The sequence below is a fragment of the Fundulus heteroclitus genome, chromosome 23, assembly GCF_011125445.2.
Source record: "Fundulus heteroclitus isolate FHET01 chromosome 23, MU-UCD_Fhet_4.1, whole genome shotgun sequence".
Lineage (NCBI taxonomy): Eukaryota > Metazoa > Chordata > Actinopteri > Cyprinodontiformes > Fundulidae > Fundulus > Fundulus heteroclitus.
In genome coordinates, this window is record NC_046383.1 from 16686812 (window position 1) to 16709511 (window position 22700).

General features: G+C 41.7%; 1 protein-coding gene and 1 long non-coding RNA gene across 8 annotated transcripts; both read left to right on the forward strand.

Moving 5' to 3' along the window:
- The first annotated feature begins 1642 nt into the window (after nt 1-1642).
- ganab (glucosidase, alpha; neutral AB) lies at nt 1643-21935 on the forward strand. Of its 7 annotated transcripts, none has more exons than XM_036126951.1 (25): nt 1643-1755; nt 2796-2897; nt 2986-3094; nt 5614-5741; nt 5908-6087; nt 6259-6324; nt 8793-8853; nt 8937-9018; nt 9177-9273; nt 9369-9549; nt 9644-9797; nt 10663-10898; nt 11733-11859; nt 11958-12037; nt 12397-12537; nt 12702-12798; nt 12975-13076; nt 16622-16865; nt 17669-17733; nt 19247-19323; nt 19402-19476; nt 19590-19703; nt 19818-19927; nt 20128-20228; nt 20546-21935. In XM_036126951.1, exons 2-25 carry the CDS (start codon nt 2797-2799, stop codon nt 20650-20652), a joined length of 2835 nt encoding a protein of 944 aa, XP_035982844.1. In that variant the 5' UTR covers nt 1643-1755; nt 2796; the 3' UTR covers nt 20653-21935. The 7 variants fall into 7 exon arrangements, with proteins under 7 accessions (XP_035982844.1, XP_012721544.2, XP_012721545.2 ...); XM_012866090.3 differs by lacking the exon at nt 1643-1755 and adding an exon at nt 1890-2011; XM_012866091.3 differs by lacking the exon at nt 1643-1755 and adding an exon at nt 1890-2011 and having other exon boundaries at nt 8796-8853.
- Nucleotides 14904-16178, forward strand: LOC118557292. Its single transcript, XR_004927777.1, has 2 exons — nt 14904-15976; nt 16019-16178. It is a non-coding gene; the product is annotated as an uncharacterized LOC118557292 (long non-coding RNA).
- Nucleotides 21936-22700: the final 765 nt, after the last annotated feature.

Consider the following 22700-nt stretch of genomic DNA (forward strand, 5'->3'; position numbering starts at 1 on the left):
CCTGTTATGAGGCTTTATTCACACCATGCTCCAGTAAGAAATACAATAGATAATAGAGACAATAGATCTTTACCTGCAACATTCAAAACCATCTGTCATCAGCATACATCTGAAATTATTATTATTATTATTTTATTTTTTTATGTGTAAACTACAAAGAACTGGACTTAGCACTCAACCTTGAGGTACACGTTTATAAATGTTTCAATAATTTCTTGACAACCCGGTTAAGCTTTTCAAGCTACATAGGTGGAAGATATTTAAATCGGATAATGTTGTGCATCCACCTTTATGTCAAAGGAAATACGGTACTTTTTCACGTTTTTATGATAATACTATACAATTCCAATGTTTAGATAAATGTAATGAAGGAAAACAACTGAGGCAACAATAATATATCCTTCGAAACGCACTCAAGGAACCAAAAGTAAAATACAGATGTGAAGACGATCACAAAAAATAGTTATTTTAATATCCTTCAGGTATTTTCCACCGTCTAATCTTCCCCTCCTGATTTGTGCAAGTGTCTTTCAAAATATGATCATTTACCACAGTTACAATACTTTTAAAAACAGCTTTCGGTGGTATCTCATATCTTTTAAACACACTACTTGTGTTTAAAAGATGTGTGTGTATGTATGTGTATATATATATATATATATATATATATATATATATACATAGGTATATACGTATGTATATATATATATATATGTACACACTTAAATATTTTATTTTATTTATATAGCGCCAATTCAAGAAACGTCATCACAAGGCACTTTCCAAAGTCAAATTCAATCATATTATACCGATTGGTCAAAACATTTCCTATATAAGGGAACCAGTTGATTGAATCAAAGTCTTGACAAGCAGCATTCACTCCTCCTGAAGAGCATAGAGCCACAGGGACAGCCATCTGCATTGTCCATGGCTTTACTGAGCAAGCATGAAGCGACAGTGGAAAGAAAAACTCCCCATTAACGGGAAGCAAAAACCTCCAGCAGAACCGGGCTCAGTATGAACGGTCATCTGCCTCGACCGAATGGAGGTTAGAGAAGGCAGAACAGAGACACAACAAGACAGACAAAAAAGCAGAGAAGTACACATTGATCCAGTAATCTGTTCTACATTAGATGGTAACAGCGGGTGATCTGTCTTCCCTGGATGATGCCCCAGCTTATATATATATATATTCCAAAAAAAGGTAAAAAACAAAGCAACTGGACTTGTAACAAGTATACAAGTCCAGTTCTTTTGTTTTTGTTTTTTACCTTTTTTTGGAATGACCATGACCTGGATGACTGAGAATCTTCACCAGCATATATATATATATATATATATATATATATATATATATATATATATATATATATATATATATATATATATTTATATATATATACATTTATTTTTTTCTTTCAACGTGTCTATCCCTCATGGGGTTGCGAGGGGTTGCTGGTTCCTATCTCCAGCTGTCAATGGTCCCAGCCTGTCGCACAGATAGTACATATACTAACGGTATAGAAAAGTCAGGAATAAAAACAAAGAAGGCTGTGAAAGTACACATGCAACACGGAATCCATCTCCTTTAAGGTGTCAGTTTGACTAGTGAGGGCCCATCTTTGTGTTCATAGAAGAATAACAGGTTGCACCGGCAGCAAACAGGCGCTACTCGGATGAAGCGCCACAAATCCGGGATGAAAGTGTGCGCTTCCCTGAGTGGATCTTGGAGGTGACGTGTCCGCGCCTGAGAGGGTAAATATTCAAAGTTCCCATGTCTGCTCCATCCAACCTTACACAGAGGGTTAAATTACTGAATTTTAGGTTAATGCCCCCCTCTCGTGGTTTAATTTTTGGTTTAAAAAAAAAAAAAAAAAAAAAAAAACACCCGACCCCTTATATTTAGGTCAGTTGCTGAGAATCTTCCTTTTAAACGATCTTTGTCGCGGAGGGGAAAAGGGGGCGGAGTCAGAGAGGGGATCAGAAACGAGATGGCCACCTTCACTGAGAGGTAAAGACGGGGCTGTTCCGCTCTTTCACCGCTTTCATTTAGTATTCTGTAGCTGGGTGCCGGGTGTTGTGGGTTCTCGGCTGAGGTCTGCGGAGGCGAAAGCCCCCTGGAAGGTTTAAACGCCGCAGAGGAGCACAACGCCGGCGGAAAAGTCTCGATCTCCGTTTGAATTGAATTAGCGGCTCGGCAGGATGTTAGCAGGGTTAGCATGATGGTGCTCTCATTTAAAGAGATAATTGATACTCGCTCTGCTGCCACACATGCATGCACGGACTACAGAGTTGTGGCTAAATGTATAACCTGTGTTTTTGTTTTCTAATGTGTTTTTATTTTGGGTTAATAAGAGCGCAGTTTTATTTTATTTCTTTTAGCAGCCGTTAGCCGCCGTGCTAGCTAACGCGCCGTTGGCAACCGTCCAAACGGTCATTTACATCAGCTCAGATTTGACAGGAATAAAAACGGACGCGTTTAGTGCAGCTTTGCCTATTGAATTACAAAACAAAAATCAGCGTAAATCAGAGATTTAAATTATATTTGGATATGCACCGTGTGGCTGCAGGACCCAATATAGTATCGCTTTAAATACCATCGATTTAAGGGCTTTTTTTCTTTACGACCACAACGAGCTCAAAGTTCAGGTCTGAGCTGTGCGTAGTTTACCAACCCCCTCCTCAGGTTTGCAGAGGGTCCCCTCGGGTAATTATTTGGGCTATTGCTTAATGAAAAAACGGGGAAGCATGAGCTGGATGTGTTCCGTGATGTGCCGTGGGCTTTTCCTCCGCAGGATGGGGCCCGTCTTGTTGGTCTGGCTGGCCGTGTGCCTCGGCGGGACCTGGGCTGTGGACAAGGGCAACTTCAAGACCTGCGAGCAAAGCGCTTTCTGCAAGTGAGTGGAGCATGCAAAAGAGACACATTCACTTGAAGGCCAATATAATAAAAAATTACAACCGATGCCTGTTGTCACCCTTTCCCAGGCGTCAGCGAGCAATTAAGCCTGGTGAGTCCCCTTATCGGGCCCTGCTGGAAACCATGGAGCTGACCAACACCAGACTCACCCTACAGCTCATCAATGACAACAACAAGGTAGATCAATGAGAGGCCACGTCCACGCCGGCCTGGGTTCTTTTTGTAAATCAAAGTTTTAGGAAATTAAACCTTCTGCAGACGTGCGTTTGAGCCCAGGGTCAAAAATGACTTGGTTCTATGCTGTGGGAATCAAGAATCAAATTCAAGAAACGGTTCAAATGTTCTGCGGTCATTCTGATGGTTTAACGGCCTTTTCTTGGAACACCGGTGCCAGATGGGTCAGTTTCCCGGTCCTATAGATTATAGTGCAATCCAATATCATCCCTCCCACACAGGTTGCTGCACTTTACCAGTCAGCAGGGAGGAAAAAACTAACCTGCCCTACAGGACAGTATTGGATTTTTAGGAAAACTCTCAATGTCACAAACAGCCCCCAGAAAAAGATACAGCCATGCTGTAGAAGGGGTGCCACACTTCTCTTATTAAAAGTGTTTTAAAAGTGAACATTTTATGCTTGCCATCTAAACCTTTAAATTAAATGACATTCAACTTTATTTTACAACCTTTTATCAATCTGACTTGTAGCTGTAAATGGTTGTATTGATCATTTCCATGTCCGAAACCTAAAAAATATGTAAAAGGCATCAAGATATTACACAAGGACCGCCTAAGACAAAAGTAGTGATGACGACAGAGGTATTTGTTACATGAGCTGATGTAACTGATACATTTCTCCATTGTGAGATTGATAAAGCCCTATATTATCTTAATAGTGGGTGTGTTTTTGTTTAAGTTTAAAAAATATATATTTTTTGGGTTAATAATGTTAAACCATAAAACTCTGGTGTTTTTTCAGGGTTATTATACTGTGAGAAGCAGCAAGAAACAGTGCATGGAAAAAAATCAAGCAGGGGGCTGGGTAAGGGGAAACATGTTACCAAAACATGTTTGCCTTGACTTTTGCCTTTGGCATAAATCCCAAATAAAGCAGCCTAAGGAGAAATTCAGCCATAGATTAAAAAAAAAAAAGATTTTTTTTTTCTCCATTGTTTAATTTTGTTCTATTTTAATTTTTATGGGGTTTTTTTCCACAAGGATGGATTGGACATCTGCTATAATTTCCAAAAATCCTACTTTGTTCCCCATTCAGACACACCATGATGTCCAGTTAAGAACTGGCAGATTGTGTTAAATCTGTTTCTGTGTCCTAAAATGCACAGGTATGCAGAACATAAGGCGCCTTTAGCAACTCACAACCTGATGCGCCATAAATGAGCGGGCTCATCTGATGCCTCAACAGACTGAATCAAAATATGTAATTACTATAAAGAACTATTATAGTTATGTGAAAAATACGACCCTTCTGTTTTTTTCTTTTTTTAATGGCAGGACATAAAGGTAATGGATCTAGTTTCTACCAGGTTCAACATTTATGTAATTGTAACCTCAGGAATAGAAAAAAAAACAGGATTTATTTTTTTTATTTACTAAGAGGACATTTTGGTTAACACAAGCAAACTGGAATATTTAAAGTATTTTTTGTTATTGGCACCTTTCTATGTCAGCACCAGGAGGATGTTCCCATTCACGCCAGTAAATCTGTAACAGAATGAATGAAAATTGAAGCGTCATTGTGTTGCAGTAGCACAGTAAAGGCAACAAAGCTTTATTGCTAATATGTTGTATCTGGTGTAACAGGATGTGACGCGATCTGATGTTTATAAACAGCAGCAAGATTAGATGAAACCGGGGGACAAAACTGCGGCCATTTACAGGTGTTTATTGCATATGTGTTGTAAAAAAACAAAAACATTTTGAAGCAGCTGTAAAAGGCAGCTGGATGTACGTAATGTAACAATAGCTGTCAAGACAAAGGCTGTTTAAAACAAAGCACATCAGCACCAAGACCTTTATAGTAACTGGCAAGCATGATGGAGGAGTGATGCTTTGGGCTTGGGCTGCAGCTACAGGAGCTGAGCACCTCGCAGTAATCGGGTCGTCTTTGAGCCCCTCTGAACTTCAGTCTAAAGTCAAATGCTGAGCTCTTTGTGTGAAAGGTGAAGCTTGTCCAAAACAGGGAACGTCTGGCAGGTCAATGATCCCCAACCAGGCTGCAGATCTCTAGCAGAATGACTCAAATCAGGGAATGTTGGTCAGTCACAAAGATGCAGAGGTATTGTTGTTAAATCCTAAATTGTATTTAGTTCCGTGCTCTCGTTTAATTTCTTCAGACATTAATTAAAAGTTTGTTCTCCAACCAATTAAGCATCACACCCGTGGAAGTAGAATTTTAGCAGACTAAAAGCACGTTATCGTCTTTCAAACCTACGTGTGAACTGAGATTAAGCAGCGCGTTTCAGCGTCGCCTCGAGGCGACCACCCTTCCCAGAGACATCGGCCACGGCGGGGGGTTATTTTCTGGAGCGACCTTTCTGCTGGATTAAACGTGCCTGGCTATCATCAGAGGAGCAGTCGTTCCCTTTGTGCAGACTAGCCTGAAGGAAACGCTTTATACGGCGAAAGCTGAAGTTGCAGACGCGGCTGTCAAAGAGAAAACTGCTGCTCTCTGCTCTCAGGTGCGTCTTCTGCTCGAGCTCTACCGTCTCCAGGGAAACATAACGAGGGTGAAGATTAACGAGCTGAAGCCGCTGAAGCCCCGCTACGAAGTCCCAGACGTGCTCATCAGGGAGCCGCCCACCGAGCCGTGAGTGTCCCGGGAGGTTGTTGGAGGGTTTGTTTTGAAGCCTGGTCTGTTGTTCAAACATGACTCGGTACTTATTTCAAAGTTTTAATAACGTCAAATATTTGTCCTTTAATTGCTTTTTTTTTTTCTTTTTCTCCTGTCTGTCTCCGTCGTCCTCCTGCCTCAGTCTGTCTCTCCTGTCCCAGGATGAGAACGGCGTGGTGCTGTCCCTGGGGCCGGAGTCCCAGCGGGTCATCGTCAGCGCCCGGCCCTTCAGGCTGGACATCGTGGAGGGACGCGACGTTCTGATGTCCCTGAACTCGCGCGGTCTGCTCGGTTTCGAGCACCTGAGGATGCGCAAGGACACGTGAGAGCACACGCACACACACTTCCACAGAAAGCCCAGTCTTCTTTTTTTTGTTTTTGTTTTTTTGTTTTAAATCCATATCGTCTCTCAGTGGATGAATTCAGTTTCTGTTGGTTTGTTTTTTCAGTACTGTCTCTGACTGGTTCTGTCCTTTTCTCCCTATCATCCTAGTTTCTCCTATAAAGTAACTAGCACAGTGGCTAGCGTGTGGAATAATATCAAGAGGGTATTCTCTAGGTAAAGACCCATCAGATTTGTGTATATTCTGTTCCTTGTCCTATTGCTTCCCGTAGTTTACATGAAATCATAGATATAAATGTAGGGTATCCCAAAACCCCACGTTTTGTTATTTCCCCTGAAATTAACGTGGCTGTAGGTTAGGATGTGGGTGAGTGTGTGCATGGAGGTGCATGTAGTTTTTAAATTCTGGGGTCATTTTTCCTTTAGTAATACTCACGTTCAGACAACCTCAAAAAAATCAATCTGATCATTAGAAACCGCCGCAGTAGCCGTTATTTCTAGCCCTGGGATTGATCTTCAAAAAGATACAAATCAGACAAAATGTGAAAAATGTAAATCTTTTTCCCATCCGTTGTCGCGGCCATAGCTCGTCTGATGGGCTGATCTAAGTCTTTAACCGCATGATTTACTATTTTCAGCCATTAAGGAGTAATAATAGCCCTGAGAGTGAAGGCTGGAGCTTTAAGGGATGTACAGCACCTTAAATAAGTATCCAAAACCTTTGAGCCTTTTCACATTTTATCACATTACAAACGGCAACTCTTGTTTATGTGACAGATCAGCACAGAGTAGCACAAAGCTAATTGCAAAGCAGAAAAAGATTTTTCTCATCATTCTCCATAAAATAGCTCAAGTTTTGTCAGATTGGACAGAGAACATCTGTCAAGATTACATTTCAATCCTGCCACAGATTTTCAGATGGATTTAAGTCAGGGCTTTGACCGGGCCACTGAAAAACAAAAAAATATTCTTTGGCTCTAAACCCTCTCTACTGTTAACCTGACTCTCACCAGATGGATGTAGTTCCGCCGTGCTCCACACATCCATCTGGGATCGCCCCATTGGAGATGAATTTCAGGAGAGTCCTCATCAAAGATCCTTGAATATGATTGGATAAACCACCTGTCCGTCATCTGTGCTGACGCGCTACAAGCTCTGTCCAAACCCGGTCGGGAGAAGGGCGCAATCATCAATTCCAAATACCGAAAGCTTTCAAAGCCGTTCTCTGGTGTTCTTTTAAAGAATTAATATTTAGTAGATTAGACAACACTGATGAAATATCAGCATCAATGTTACCGCTTGCTTTCTCGCTGCGAGCCACCATTATTTTAATCCAAGCAGTCCAAACAAAAATCCCGCCCAACGATCCTGATTGGCTCGTCCATTATATGTGGTATTAAAATCCCTCCCAGTGGCAGCGAGTCCAGAGGGACGTGTGGAGCTCAGCGGAACAACGTCCATCAGAGTCGGGTTACTCTACAGTAGCTCTGACCTGCAGTTTTAGCTGTTGACCTGCTGGATAGTGAACCTAGAAGGCTTTCTACCAGGCTTGTATTTAGCTTCCTCCATTTGTCCATCGGCTCCCTGCTGAAGGAAGGCGTCCACACACCGTGATGTGGCGCTTTCAGGGTGATGTGCAGTTTTAGTTTTTCCCCCTAACACGGTGTTTTGCATGTAAGCCTAAGTCTTCCACATGTACACAGGCAAACCGCAAACAGAACGTTTGGCTTTCTTTCACCGCTCGGTTTGTTCTTGACACTCGTACTGAAAGGCCAGATTGGTTTAGTGCGCGACTTATAGCTGTGTCAGATTGTTGCACCTGAGCTGTGCGTCTCTGCAGCTTCTCTAGAGTCGCCGTGGGCCTCCTAGCAGCTTCTCTGGTTATTTCCTCACAGTTAGGTGCTACTTTGTGTCCGTCTGTCACATAAGGTCCCAAAGTTAGATAGGTGCGAATAATTGGCATGCCTGTGTGAACCCGCACAGTCAGTGTAGCTTACAGGCTGTGCTGATCAGCTCCCATCGGCAGCATCTCTCTTTGTGGTTCTACTTCTGTTCGCACTTCTGCATTCCTTTGCTTTAATCCGAGGTCGTTTTTAAAATGGGGATACGGTTCTTCCTCTGGACGTTAGCATGCATGTTTGCTGCTTACGGTCACGCACTTCTGCAGCTCAAGTTAAAGCTCAAGGTCGTTGGGGAGGGGGTTGGTTTTAATCTTTACCTTCAGCAAGAATTAAAGGCTGGTGTTTTTGGGATCTTCTGGGATCTCTGGGGTTTTTTAACGAGTCTTTTGGGTGTTTTGTGCTGCAGCATCTTGAGCTTTGGTCTTTCAGTGCCAAGCTTGAAGTAGCCACAAGGCAGAGAGCTGTTCAGTTCCCGTCAAGTCAGTTGTGTTCGTTGAGTTTTTTTATTTAGCCGTCTCTGGAGCGAGGAGACTATTATTAATCCTGCACCTATTTTAAGTGTTTTTATTCCCCCTTTTTTATGCATTTATATTTAAAACGTCTTCATTAAGAGCAAAGGGGAACCAAAGTCAGATTCCTTATTTGTGTGCACAAACCTGTCCAAAAAGCTGTTTCTGATTTAATTACCTCAGCATATTTTATATTCTTTACTCCCCATAATATGGTTTGCCAAAGTGACACTTTCTCTTCTGTCTCTTCCTCCTCGCCATCCTTCACTGGAAGCAGTCAGGCAGAACCTGAGACAGACAACAAGGAGGGAGCAGATCCGGCAAACCAGGACGAGGTATTTGGCGCTCTTGTTGCTCTTTCCGTTCCTACTCGGCGGTTTCTGCTCCTCCGTGACCACGTTTGCCTTTTGACTGCCAGAACACAAAAGAAGAGGAAGAGAAAGTGGAAGACGGGATGTGGGAGGAGACGTTTAAGTCGCACACGGACAGCAAACCGAACGGTACGCCTCAAAGCTGGAGCTATTGTACCTGCGGACGTAATGTCTCCATGGTGGTGTATGGATGGAGAAAACTGTGTTTAAAATTTTAGAATGAAACTTTAAAATGTTTTCCAAACCTTCCATCTCCTCTGATGGTGGGCTGCTCTCTTCCTGCTCAGGTCCATCTGCCGTCAGTTTAGACTTCTCTTTGCCAGGCGTGGAGCACGTCTACGGCATCCCGGAGCACGCAGACACCCTCAAACTGAAAACCACAGAGTGAGTGCCAGCTCCAGGTTTTACCTGCCGAAGCAGCCTTGAGGGGTTTTCAAATACACATGTGACGTCTGAAATGCCTCTGTTTTTCCTTTCAGTAGCGGGGATCCGTACCGGCTTTATAACCTGGATGTGTTCCAGTATGAACTGTATAACCCCATGGCCCTGTATGGGGCTGTCCCAGTGATGTTGGCGCACAACGCTCAGCGCACTACAGGCATCTTCTGGCTCAACGCTGCAGAAACCTGGGTGGATATAAGTTCAAACACTGCAGGAAAGGTACAGCCTGTTCCCCCTAACCAGAGCTTAACCAGCAGTAGGATTATTTAAAAAAAAAAAGGACTCTGATGAAGATGTCTGGTTCTTTCTGCAGACCGTGTTTGGGAAAATGCTGGATTACGTTCAGGGCTCCAGTGAGACGCCACAGACGGACGTCCGTTGGATCTCAGAAAGTGGGATCATAGATGTCTTCCTCATGCTGGGACCAACTCCCAGAGAGGTCTTTTCTCAGTACGCCTCTCTAACAGGTGAGAAGAGGAGGGAGTTGCGTTTTTGAGAGAAGGTCAGAATTGCTATGCAAGCGTCAGTTTCCATGGTTTCAAGTCATTTATCATGCATATGGATAAACAGCTTGGCTCCTTTTGAGCGACTGGCTACTCTTAGGGATTCTGAATAGCAAATGAAGCGTTTAACCAAAGATGGAAATTATCTAGTTATCTGCAACATTTAAATCTAAACGTTTAAACAGCAATGATGCTTGAATGCCTTGGATCTGCTCTTTCATACCTCTTTCAGTTTTTAGATTTCTGTACTGCTAAATGGGATAAAATGGACATCCTTACTACTTCGCAGTCTAGATTATCATAAGTAATGCTTTCAGTCCAAGTCTGTTAAATAAAACTGACCCTATCCCATCAGCCCCCCCCCCCTTTTTTTTTTTTTTTTTTTTAAGCTTCATTTTTAAATTTTTTGCATTATACTATTGTTAAAGTTCACCAGCAACACTGGGTGTTAATTACTACACCTGAAACCTCACAACTCGACATTCCCTTAAATAGAGTCTGTGTGACAACATGAAATAGGCATAAAGATTTAAAAAAAGCAAACCCTAATGCCCCGATCCAGTGAGATTAAAGAGCAGATGAGAAATAAAGTCAATGGTATTAGTTAGGAAAGGGTTACGAGGCTTTGGGCCTTCAGTCAACGACAGTCAGAACTATGATCTACAAATGAAGAGAACAGTTTAGTTTGTAATAAAAATGACCTAAAAGTTTTAAGTTCAAACAACAAACAGCCTAAAGATTGTATTCTTACGAGCTAATGACAGAACTCAACCTGTGTGTGAGCCCTTTCATCTAATCCTCCTGGCGTCTCCATCGTTCCGCCCCTCAGGCACTCAGGCCTTCCCTCCTTTGGCCTCACTGGGCTACCACCAGTGCCGCTGGAACTACAACGACCAGGAAGACGTGCGTTCGGTGGACGCCGGCTTCGACGAGCACGACATCCCCTACGACTTCATTTGGCTCGATATCGAGCACACGGACGGGAAGCGCTACTTCACCTGGGATCCTCACAAGTTCGCATCACCAAAGGAAATGCTCCAGGGTCTCATGGACAAGAAACGCAAGGTAAAGACGACGGATTAGACATGGTTAGTCATTTCAGGCGCGCCAGCAAACCTTTACGAAATCTGGGTTTTCATCATTTTCCAAGTCTGAATAGGACCAGAATAAAGAGTTTATTATGGAAAGTTTGAGTTTCCAGACTGCATACCTTATTCCCCCCAAACAACAAATTTCCTGAAAAATGGAGGCTTTAATACATTGATATTTAAATAATTTCCCTTTCTCCTGTTTTTCATATCACAAGTCAGATTTTTTTTTCCCCCCAGCTTCAATGTTAATTTTTTTTAAGTTGCCTGCAGAAGCCAAATCATTATGCACCGCCCACTTCAAACGGTTCAGAGAACACGTTTCTTTTTTAAAAACTTGCAGTTTAGGTAAAAAAAAAATTTGCTGAATAAAGGGTTGGGTTTGAATTGTTTCAGTGTTCTTTACCTAAAAGTAGATAATTAAACACCAGCATAAAATGACCAGGGCTGCATTTTTTGATAATTATCGACATGATCAATATGACTTCTATTTGAACTATATGCTTTTTTTTTTTAGTAGCTTCCAGCCCTAGGCCAGCTTTGACAAATCTAGGTGGTCTAGATTTATAATTGGCCTGAGCCAAGATAAAAATGGTGAAACAGCCCTTTAACATACTGCTGACTCAATCGTTGTTTCTATTCATTCTGTGGTATATATCTAGAATATTATACAACTTTCTGGAAAAGTGTGCTATGCTGAAATAAAGAATGTGTCTGAATCTATTCAAGAAAATGTGATTGTGCTGCTTTAAAGTCTCCTTTCAGTAATTCTGTCTTGACTTGGAGCTCAACAAACATTTGTTCTTTGCAGATGGTAGCGATTGTGGACCCTCACATCAAAATAGACACCAACTATAAGATCCACAATGAGATCAGCTCCCGAGGTTTCTATGTGAAGAACAAAGATGGCGGCGACTACGAAGGCTGGTGCTGGCCTGGTAAGGCTCCTGCAGCTCTGGGGTGGTTTTTGATTCAGACATTTAAACCTCATTTTTCTCACTACTTTTTTTTATTCTTTTTGAATTGCGGATAACAGGTAGTGCTGGATATCCAGACTTCACCCGTCCTGACATGAGGGCCTGGTGGGCCAGCCAGTTCGCTTACGATCAGTACGAGGTGAGTTTCTAGGAGATTTGTGTCATCGTCGATGGACCTTTTGGGGAAAATATAAAACATTTAACCTTTCAGCAGAGCAGAGTAAAGGAGGGAAATGTGCTTCAGTCAGAGTGTTGAGCCTTTGTTTACCCAGGCAGCGCCAATGTCTCCACCAAACACTGGTGCCGAATTCAACATTGGAAACATCTGCAGCCTGTTTCCTGCGTTTACTCCTGGTTTTACCTTTTAGCATTTTAGATAATAGCCACCTTTTTTTTGGAACGCGCTTTATTTTTATTCATTTATAGATTATAGGTTGGAGCGATTGGTGATGTTGTTGGCCGGCGGTTAAGCTTAACTGGAGTGCGTCCGTTCTGCAGGGCGCCATGGAGAACCTGTACACGTGGAACGACATGAACGAGCCGTCCGTGTTCAACGGGCCGGAGGTCACCATGCACAAAGACGCGCTGCACGGAGCCTGGGAGCACCGCGACGTGCATAACTTATACGGCCTCTACGTGGTGAGTGGGTTTAGCTTAGACTTCTCACCATTCAGTTAATATCAACATCAAAAAGAGGACTGTAAAGACGAGTCTCACAAATGGTTAAAGTCTCCTTTTGTAGCTAGATTTGATGGGTTAGCTGGTGGGAAATGTAAAGAAATGATTTTTTTTGTGATCTGCAGCACATGGCCACAGCGCAAGGTCTGATAGAGAGGTCTGGAGGAGTTGAGAGGCCGTTTGTCCTCACCAGGGCCTTCTTTGCTGGCTCCCAGCGCTACGGTGAGGCCTCCGCCTTCCAGATTACCTGCTAATGTTAGGTCCACGTCATACTTGAAACCTTTGCTGTTTTAAAAAGATGCAACACATCAGGGCATTGAACAACATGTCCACTATCCACAATAACCAGTGATTTTCATAGCAAAGAGCTTAATTGAAACAATGTTTTGTGGATGCAGGCGCAGTATGGACTGGAGATAACGCTGCTGAGTGGGACCATCTAAAGATCTCCATCCCCATGTGCCTGAGTCTGAGCCTGGTGGGAATCTCTTTCTGTGGCGGTGAGGTTCTTTCTCTGAGCGTTTGCGGGGTTTTGAATTTAATCATCTCAGTTTTAGACATCTCAGCCAGGAAAGTGTCCAGACTTTATGTGCCTCAGCTTAGCCATCAAGCTGTTTCTTTGATGGACTTTCTTGCTTTGGCAGCAGTCATTTCTTTCATGTGTTGCAATTCTTGTTAAATTTGGGCGTTATTACCAAAAAAATTAAACTAGAAGGCCAATAATGCAGTGCAGGCAATGACTGTTTGATGGAAGGGCGTTGTTGCTGAAGATGCAGCCTTTTCCCACTAAATAATGTGGTTTCTCTGCTCTTATCGACTTAAATTTGATTGAGAAGTTAAAAACACAGGGTTCTTCTTACCAGTTCTTGCCTAATAATAGGTAAGAACTGGGAAGTTCTTAGCTATTATTACCCAATAATAGGTACAAACTGGCAAGTTCTTAGCTATTATTACCCAATAGTAGGTAAGAACTGGCAAGTTCTTAGCTATTATTACCCAATAGTAGGTAAGAACTGGCAAGTTCTTATCTATTATTACCCAATAGGAGGTAAGAACTGGCAAGTTCTTAGCCATTATTACCCAATAGGAGGTAAGAACTGGCAAGTTCTTAGCTATTATTACCCAATAGGATGTAAGAACTGGCAAGTTCTTAGCTATTATTACCCAATAGTAGGTAAGAACTGGCAAGTTCTTAGCTATTATTACCCAATAGTAGGTAAGAACTGGCAAGTTCTTAGCTATTATTACCCAATAGTAGGTAAGAACTGGCAAGTTCTTAGCTATTATTACCCAATAGTAGGTAAGAACTGGCAAGTTCTTAGCTATTATTACCCAATAATAGGTAAGAACTGGCAAGTTCTTAGCTATTATTACCCAATAATAGGTAAGAACTGGCAAGTTCTTAGCTATTATTACCCAATAATGGGTAAGAACTGGCAAGTTTTTAGCTATTATTACCCAACAATAGGTAAGAACTGGGATGTTCTTAGCAAATATTACCCAATAATAGGTAAGAACTGGCAAGTTCTTAGCTATTATTACCCAACAATAGGTAAGAACTGGCAAGTTCTTAGCTATTATTACCCAATAATAGGTAAGAACTGGCAAGTTCTTGGCTATTATTACCCAACAATGGGTAAGAACTGGCAAGTTCTTAGCTATTATTACCCAACAATAGGTAAGAACTGGGATGTTCTTAGCAAATATTACCCAATAGGAGGTAAGAACTGGCAAGTTCTTAGCAAATATTACCCAATAATAGGTAAGAACTGGCAAGTTCTTAGCTATTATTACCCAATAGGAGGTAGGAACTGGCAAGTTCTTAGCTATTATTACCCAATAGTAGGTAAGAACTGGCAAGTTCTTAGCTATTATTACCCAATAGGAGGTGAGAACTGGCAAGTTCTTAGCTATTATTACCCAATAGGAGGTAAGAACTGGGATGTTCTTAGCTATTATTACCCAATAGTAAGTAAGAACTGGCAAGTTCTTAGCTATTATTACCCAATGGGAGGTAAGAACTGGCAAGTTCTTAGCTATTATTACCCAATAGGAGGTAAGAACTGGCAAGGTCTTAGCTATTATTACCCAATAGGAGGTAAGAACTGGCAAGTTCTTAGCTATTATTACCCAATAGGAGTTAAGAACTGGCAAGTTCTTGGCTATTATTACCCAATAGGAGGTAAGAACTGGCAAGTTCTTGGCTATTATTACCCAATAGGAGGTAAGAACTGGCAAGTTCTTGGCTATTATTACCCAATAGGAGGTAAGAACTGGCAAGTTCTTAGCTATTATTACCCAATAGGAGGTAAGAACTGGGATGTTCTTAGCTATTATTACCCAATAGTAGGTAAGAACTGGCAAGTTCTTAGCTATTATTACCCAATAGTAGGTAAGAACTGGCAAGTTCTTAGCTATTATTACCCAATAGGAGGTAAGAACTGGCAAGTTCTTAGCTATTATTACCCAATAGGAGGTAAGAACTGGCAAGTTCTTAGCTATTATTACCCAATGGGAGGTAAGAACTGGCAAGTTCTTAGCTATTATTACCCAATGGGAGGTAAGAACTGGCAAGTTCTTAGCTATTATTACCCAATAGGAGGTAAGAACTGGCAAGTTCTTAGCTATTATTACCCAATAGGAGTTAAGAACTGGCAAGTTCTTGGCTATTATTACCCAATAGGAGGTAAGAACTGGCAAGTTCTTGGCTATTATTACCCAATAGGAGGTAAGAACTGGCAAGTTCTTGGCTATTATTACCCAATAGGAGGTAAGAACTGGCAAGTTCTTGGCTATTATTACCCAATAGGAGGTAAGAACTGGCAAGTTCTTGGCTATTATTACCCAATAGGAGGTAAGAACTGGCAAGTTCTTGGCTATTATTACCCAATAGGAGGTAAGAACTGGCAAGTTCTTGGCTATTATTACCCAATAGGAGGTAAGAACTGGCAAGTTCTTGGCTATTATTACCCAATAGTAGGTAAGAACTGGCAAGTTCTTAGCTATTATTACCCAATAATAGGTAAGAACTGACAAGTTCTTAGCTATTATTACCCAATAGTAGGTAAGAACTGACAAGTTCTTAGCTATTATTACCCAATAGTAGGTAAGAACTGGCAAGTTCTTAGCTATTATTACCCAATAGTAGGTAAGAACTGGCAAGTTCTTAGCTATTATTACCCAATAGTAGGTAAGAACTGGCAAGTTCTTAGCTATTATTACCCAATAGTAGGTAAGAACTGGCAAGTTCTTAGCTATTATTACCCAATAGTAGGTAAGAACTGGCAAGTTCTTAGCTATTATTACCCAATAGTAGGTAAGAACTGGCAAGTTCTTAGCTATTATTACCCAATAGTAGGTAAGAACTGGCAAGTTCTTAGCTATTATTACCCAATAGTAGGTAAGAACTGGCAAGTTCTTAGCTATTATTACCCAATAGTAGGTAAGAACTGGGAGTAAACAGTATATTTAAACGTGCTTTGGCTTTTAAACCAACAATGTATTATTTGACTTAAAGCTGTTGTGTTACAGGGCAGTTGTGCATCAGCTGTACTGACGTAAGGTGTTATGTTGGGTAGCCAAGGTGTCTTAAAAAAAAAAAAGAAAAACACATTGTAGGTCTTTAAAGCTTTAGTTTGATCTAGTTTAGATGCTGTTTCATCTTCTGGCACCGAGCTGCTATCACCGAGTTCTGGCTCTAAGCTATGCGGCCACTCATGTTCATTTTTAGACAGGATATGGCTGCTTGGTTTGAGTAAAATGATTTTTATCAGCACTGTGGAAATAATCAGATCTGTTGCTATGGAAACATGCCTGTGCTGTTGCTATGGCGAGGGCGACAGATCCCTCGGGGATGAAGCTGCAGTTTGTATTTCGGTCATGTCTGCCTGAACGAGGCTTGAGGTTTTAATGAGATTCCTGCTGTTCAGACTTGATGCAACTAAACGAATTTGCTTTTAAAGCAAAAGATCCAGTTTGAGAAAAATCCCCCCCCCCCTTTTTTTAATTTTCTTTTTAATTCAACCCTTTATCGTCTCTTTGGCAGCTGACGTGGGCGGTTTCTTTAAGTCTCCGAGCACCGAGCTGCTGGTACGTTGGTACCAGACGGGAGCTTACCAGCCCTTCTTCAGGGCCCACGCCCACCTGGACACGCCCCGCCGTGAGCCCTGGCTGTTTGGCCCAGAAAACACGGCGCTGATCCGTGAAGCCGTGCGCCAGCGCTACACATTCTTGCCTTACTGGTACCAGCTGTTCTACCTCGCATACCACACCGGAGAGCCCGTCATGAGGTGAGGACAGGGATGGTGCAAAGTTTGCTTCCCCCCCCCTCCCTCCCTCCCTTTAGGTATGTTGCAGAAGCTCAGGAGTATAGTTTTAATGTCCGTCATAAGGACGAGATTCCTTGTTAATTCTTCTTATATCAGAATTAATGGCTGACAACGCTTTGACCAACACAGTTGAGGAAAAAACGTCAAAGGGATTGACTTCAGTGATGTAATAGGGCTGGACGATGTAGAAAAAAAGCTTATTGATAAAATGGAGATCATGCTGATGGATATCAAAAAATTCCAAACATGTTTTAAGTGCAGCCCTGGTCAGTTTATGCTGTCGCTTAATGGGATATTTTTAGATAAAGAACATTGAGTTCAAACTCAACCCTTTATTCAACCAAGTTTTACCAAAACTGCAAATATATTTAAAAAAAATAATAAAGCTTGGTGACAGAGTTTTCCCAGGTCTGCGTTTGATTGGCTGGGAGGATGTGTCGACTGTAGTTTTAACCAACATGATGGGCTGGAATGCAAAAGGACAGGAAACTGTTCTATTAAACTTTTTATTGACGCTTTTTTTCCCCATGTCGCGCCACACATCTATGTAGTTCCAGATCGATATAATAATATAATCAGTCGTTATTGAATTATTGTCCGGCCCTATGTAGTAGTATATATGTTGGCCTTTTTTCTCAACATAAACACAATTATAAAACGAAGCAACAAACACTTGAATTAAAGATGCCTTGTGTTGCTGCCCCAGTCTAAATGGATCCTCTGTCAGGTAAATGATAACCTGACCTGCCTCATGTCTGTTTCAGGCCGCTTTGGGTGGAGTATCCTCAGGATCCTGCTACTTTTGCTCTGGATGACGAGTTCCTGCTTGGTGAGACACAAAACGCAAATCTTTCTGTGTGTGATGAGTTTCATCAGATTTAGTCATGAATAAAGTTACAAACTAGTTCAGCTCTTCTAACAGTAGTAGAAGCAACATAATGCTTCAGCAGAGCAGGCACTATAAAAAGATATCTTATTTCAGAAAGAGACAAATGATTGTGGCAGAATGACAGTAAAAACACTTTACACATCTTTAACTAGAGATTATCGTGGCTAGTCGGGTTATTACAATCCTTCTGTATTGCCTTCAGCCACGGCTCTGAAGCCCAGTTTATTTATGAAGCACCTTTCAGGAACAAGAGCATTCACAGTGCTGTACATGAATAGAACACAAGAAAATGCGTTTAGGGAAGTACACTGCAGTGGAAATGGTAACTATTTTAGATCAGCAACTCAGTCATTTACTTATTTTATTTTTATTTTTTTTAAATGTTAAGTAAACTTTTTGTCTAAATTTTCTGAAAGCTCCAACTAAAATAGAAAATCAAATCAGTGCTTAATTGTCTCTGTCTGTGGTACAAGTAGCCAGCAGTGATGTTTCTGCTGCATTTGAGTTACTTTGAGAATAGGAACTACCCAAAATAAATGCTGTTAGTGACTTAAGACGCCACGTGTGTTTTTCAGCTTTGTGTCTTCAAATACTACAGCAACATGTGGCAACGGGAATGTTTCAACAGTCTGAATAAACTGCAGTCCTGTATATAAAGTATTAACAATAGTTTCCTCTTTAAATTGCTTCCCCCCTCTCTGTGATGTTGCTCTGACTCCTCACCCATACTAAAAGTGGCAAACCCAATCTTCTGCCCTCTGTGCCACTCTTCGCTGTGGAAGTTGTACTTCATAGCAGTGCTGAAGATGGCGCCTTCAGCCATTGTATAAAGAGCCGGTCACAAAATGGCCACATCAGGGCACAAACTCTGGAACTGCATCTGCTTTTCCTCCTGACTTTGAAGAGATTTTTGGTGTCTTTGCGGTAGAAGTTATGTTTCCAAGGGACGCTCATAACATCAGCGTTAACGTTGCTGTCACTGAATGCGTTCCCTGAAGCAGAGCTGCAGCGGCGTGGCCGATCTATCGGCAAACGACGGTGGCCGTCATTTTCATATCGACCCCTAATGTTTCCAGAACCGGCTCTGCTGCAGGTGATCCGATTATTTTGACAAGCAGAACATCCCTATGAAAGGCCAACTGTTACATTTCTCCAGATACTTACTTTGTGATCGCTGCATAACTTGTTTTTCCCTTTAGAAGAAGGAACATGTTCTGCCTTATAACTTGTTTCTGCTGCCATCTTGTGGCCAGCTACCATACATGGTGTAAGATTAAAATGTCCGTTCTTCTCCAGCTCTATGTGCAGCTCGTTGTTTACTCAGGTGATGTTTAGGATAAGGTGTTTTATGGTTGGTGGTGTCAGTTTAAGTTAAGATGTAAACTAGGAATAAAAACTGGAGTCTGGTTTCTTTTAGTCGGTCTTCGCTGATTTTGCTCCTGTGTGGCTGCAGGCCGGGACCTGTTGGTGCATCCTGTAACCGAAGAGGGGGCCAGGGGAGTCACCGCTTACCTGCCCGGCAAGGACGAGGTGGCGTACTCACTTTGAAGAACATCGATTTGTTTTTAAGTTCAGGAGGTGATGTTTTAACGGATGTTCGTCCTTCAGGTCTGGTTCGACATCCACACCTTCCAGAAGCACAACGGAGGCCAAAACCTTTACATCCCTGTCACCATGAGCTCTGTAAGCCTACACCAGTTTGTTGTCTCAGATTTTTCTGCTTTTAAAATCGTTTTTGAACCCTGCCGTGTTCTGTCCTGAACTTTCCTGGGTGCCGACCTTTCGTGCTTTGTTAGATTCCCGTGTTCCAGCGCGGCGGCTCCATCATTCCCAGGAAGCTAAGAGTTCGCAGGTCGTCCACCTGCATGGAGGATGACCCGTACACTCTGTACGTGGCGCTCAACAATCAGGTGAAGACACTTTGCACCGTCTACCAGCAGCTGCAGGAGTCTGTTGAGTCCCTACTGTTCCTGCATAGAATAACCAGGCTGGGTTGTCCTAATTTAGCTTCTCTTGTTCAACAGAGAACGGCCGAGGGAGAGCTGTACATAGACGACGGCCACACTTTTAACTATGAAAAGAAGGAGTTCATCCACAGGAGGTTTTCCTTCTCCAACAACGTCCTCTCCTCTGTGTGAGTTACATCGTCTCACATATCCTCTTTTCTTTCTGACGCCTCACAGAAATAGACTCTGGGGTAATTCAGTCCAGCTCTGATCTTCACACTGTAAAAAAAAAAACAGTTTCAGACTTGGTTTGATTTGTGAACAACTTCACATTTGGTTACAACTCATAATGTTTAGAGATGAATGTGTACTTCTGTCTGCTCCGCAGTAACCTTGAACCAGAAGCCCAGTTTACAACCAAGTCCTGGGTGGAACGCATCATCATCCTGGGAGCCAGTAATCCCAGCACCATTACCCTGAGAACTGCTGGTGAGACACTGGTGCTCTTTGTCAAACCATGATGCAGGACAGACGTGAAATCTGCAGAGTTTGGCCGCATAGAGACAGTAAAATAAAGGCTTTAGAGTTGCATAGAAAAGCAGATAATTAATTTAGATTAATAATTGCTTTAATGCACATTAAATAATATAGTTAATAATAATAATAATATGGAGCACCTGAATAAATGAATATCCGACACGGAGTCCGTAAAGGTTTAGGCTGTTTCTTTGTGACATGGAGTCCGAAGTTGAAGCTTTTTCAGAGGATGGAGTTTTATTACTTTTCCTCCTCTCGTTTTTTTGCAGATGGCATAAACCAGCTGGAGTTCGATTTCGACGCCTCCATGTCTGTGTTGACGATCCGCAAACCCGGCATGAACGCGGGGGCAGACTGGAGCGTGAGCCTGCAGTAACTCCAGAGACGGGCGTCTAAGAGAACGACTGAACTCGACTGAAACAAGAGGCAATGGGCAGAGGAGGGAATAGACAGAATGCCCAAATCCTCCAGACTAACCAGAGCAGGACAGCAGAGTGACTGCAGAAACCCTCCGATCCATCCACACTAACACAATCTGTTTGTTCATCTAAGACACTCACTCTGCCATTTCCCTTTTGTGTTCAGTCGCACTGTAAGACCTGATAACGATTTAAAAAAATTACGACTAGATAGAGAAATAGGTTTGTGATGTTTCAGGGAAGAAACTAAGTGGGTCAAGCCGTGTCACTTTTACCAACCTTTGGGACTTTTATTTTGCTGTTAAATCTTCCTCTAGGTTCAGCACACAGTCTGCCTCAGCTAAGAAACACATCAATGATTCATGGCGTTTCTAATGAAGGTTCATATTCTCATCACACACTCCACCTGCTGCTGATCACTTTCTGCATTTAAAGAGATCAATATCATTCCTCTTTTTAGGCAAAATCCTCCAATCGGGTAAGCGCTCAGCCTTCTTTCCTGGTGCAAATTTAAATATCGAAGGACGTCTTATCAACAGCTTCTTTTATGGCTCTAATCTTTTCTCATTGCTTTTGTTTTCCATTGTTTCTGACTCCACAAAGACGACTTTTTATTTAGCCGTCCTCAGCAACTCGTTTTCATCCTGTTTGTAGATTTTTCTCTATCCTGAATGGAAATTCTTCTTCTCAGTTTTTCTATGTTGTAATTTTTCTTTTTCGCACAGAGGGGGGGGGGCTTTTAAACTGTAAATCACCCCAGAAGAGTGAACCCACTCTATCCGCTGGTGTGTTTTCTGTTTTGAGCCATTTCCCCCTATGTAGGCTGTTTTTATTGCACTTAAACAAGGGTGAGCCTCTAAAAGGTATTTAGATTTTCACGTGTTTCCTAGGCATTAGTTGAAATCTTAAGGCGGGTTCTGATATTTAGATCAACTAAAATCATTGAAAGCCGTTCGGCCTACAGATGTCCACTGAAAGCCGTCTGCTCTATAGAAACATTTGTCCAAAATGCACATGGATCTGGCATCAAGTCAAGTCATCTGACCTGCAAGTTTGTCTGGCTGCTTTTAAGAGCATAAATGTTTCCGCTGCGTCTTTTTTTTTTTTTTTTTTTTTTTCCAATGGCTTGAATTGGTGAAAACGGAAGTTAAGGATTGCACTTGAGCTGTAAAAGGTTTTCTGATTTACTTTTAACAGATGAGACCAAGTGAAAATAAAGTTGACCAAATGTGAAAACTAACAAGTCTGATTTCTTAAAGATGGTTTGAGTGAAACTGTATTACTATACAGAGAGACTGTTATCTGGTGTTGCATGTTGGGAAAATCAGATAATGATGAACACGGGGTTCACATCGTCTAGGAACGATGTTGCTTGTCCATGTTTATTTTTAGATCTGGAAAGTATGGACAAAATATTGGTATAGAAAAAGGTTTGACTTTCCACAACAGGGGAGGACATGGAAAAATACGTTAAGTGGTTGATAGACCATGGATTTATTAAAGGATGTCCCGAACCTTATTTGGTAAGCTAATGGTCTTAGTGTGTTTTATGACAATATGATTATAAAGGGGCTGTTTCTAATTACCAATTTCACAAAAACTGTAAAAATGAATATAGAAAAAATTCAATGATATATGCTTGGAAACATGACGTGTTTTGTCTAGTCTTAAAAAAAAAGTTTCAAAACGTACCACATGTTTCAACCCATTTGTCAGGTGAATATAATGAAAAATAATTTAAAATGAAATTTGTGAGGTATGGGTTGTTTAATCACGGTTTTGTCCTTTTCCTTGCACATGGTCCAGTGCAGCTAAGAGCTGATTGGCCAATGTTCATCTCAAGTTTATATATTTAGGAAAGTTTTTACAAAAATTCAGTTCAGAAATTAAATATTTCTTTGCTACGTGTGGATAAAACTAAAGCGGTTATTGACAGTTCAAGATTTTTTTTTTTTAAACTGCATTTTGTCACGTTTTGAGCGTTAAATTAAGCATTAGTGAGGTC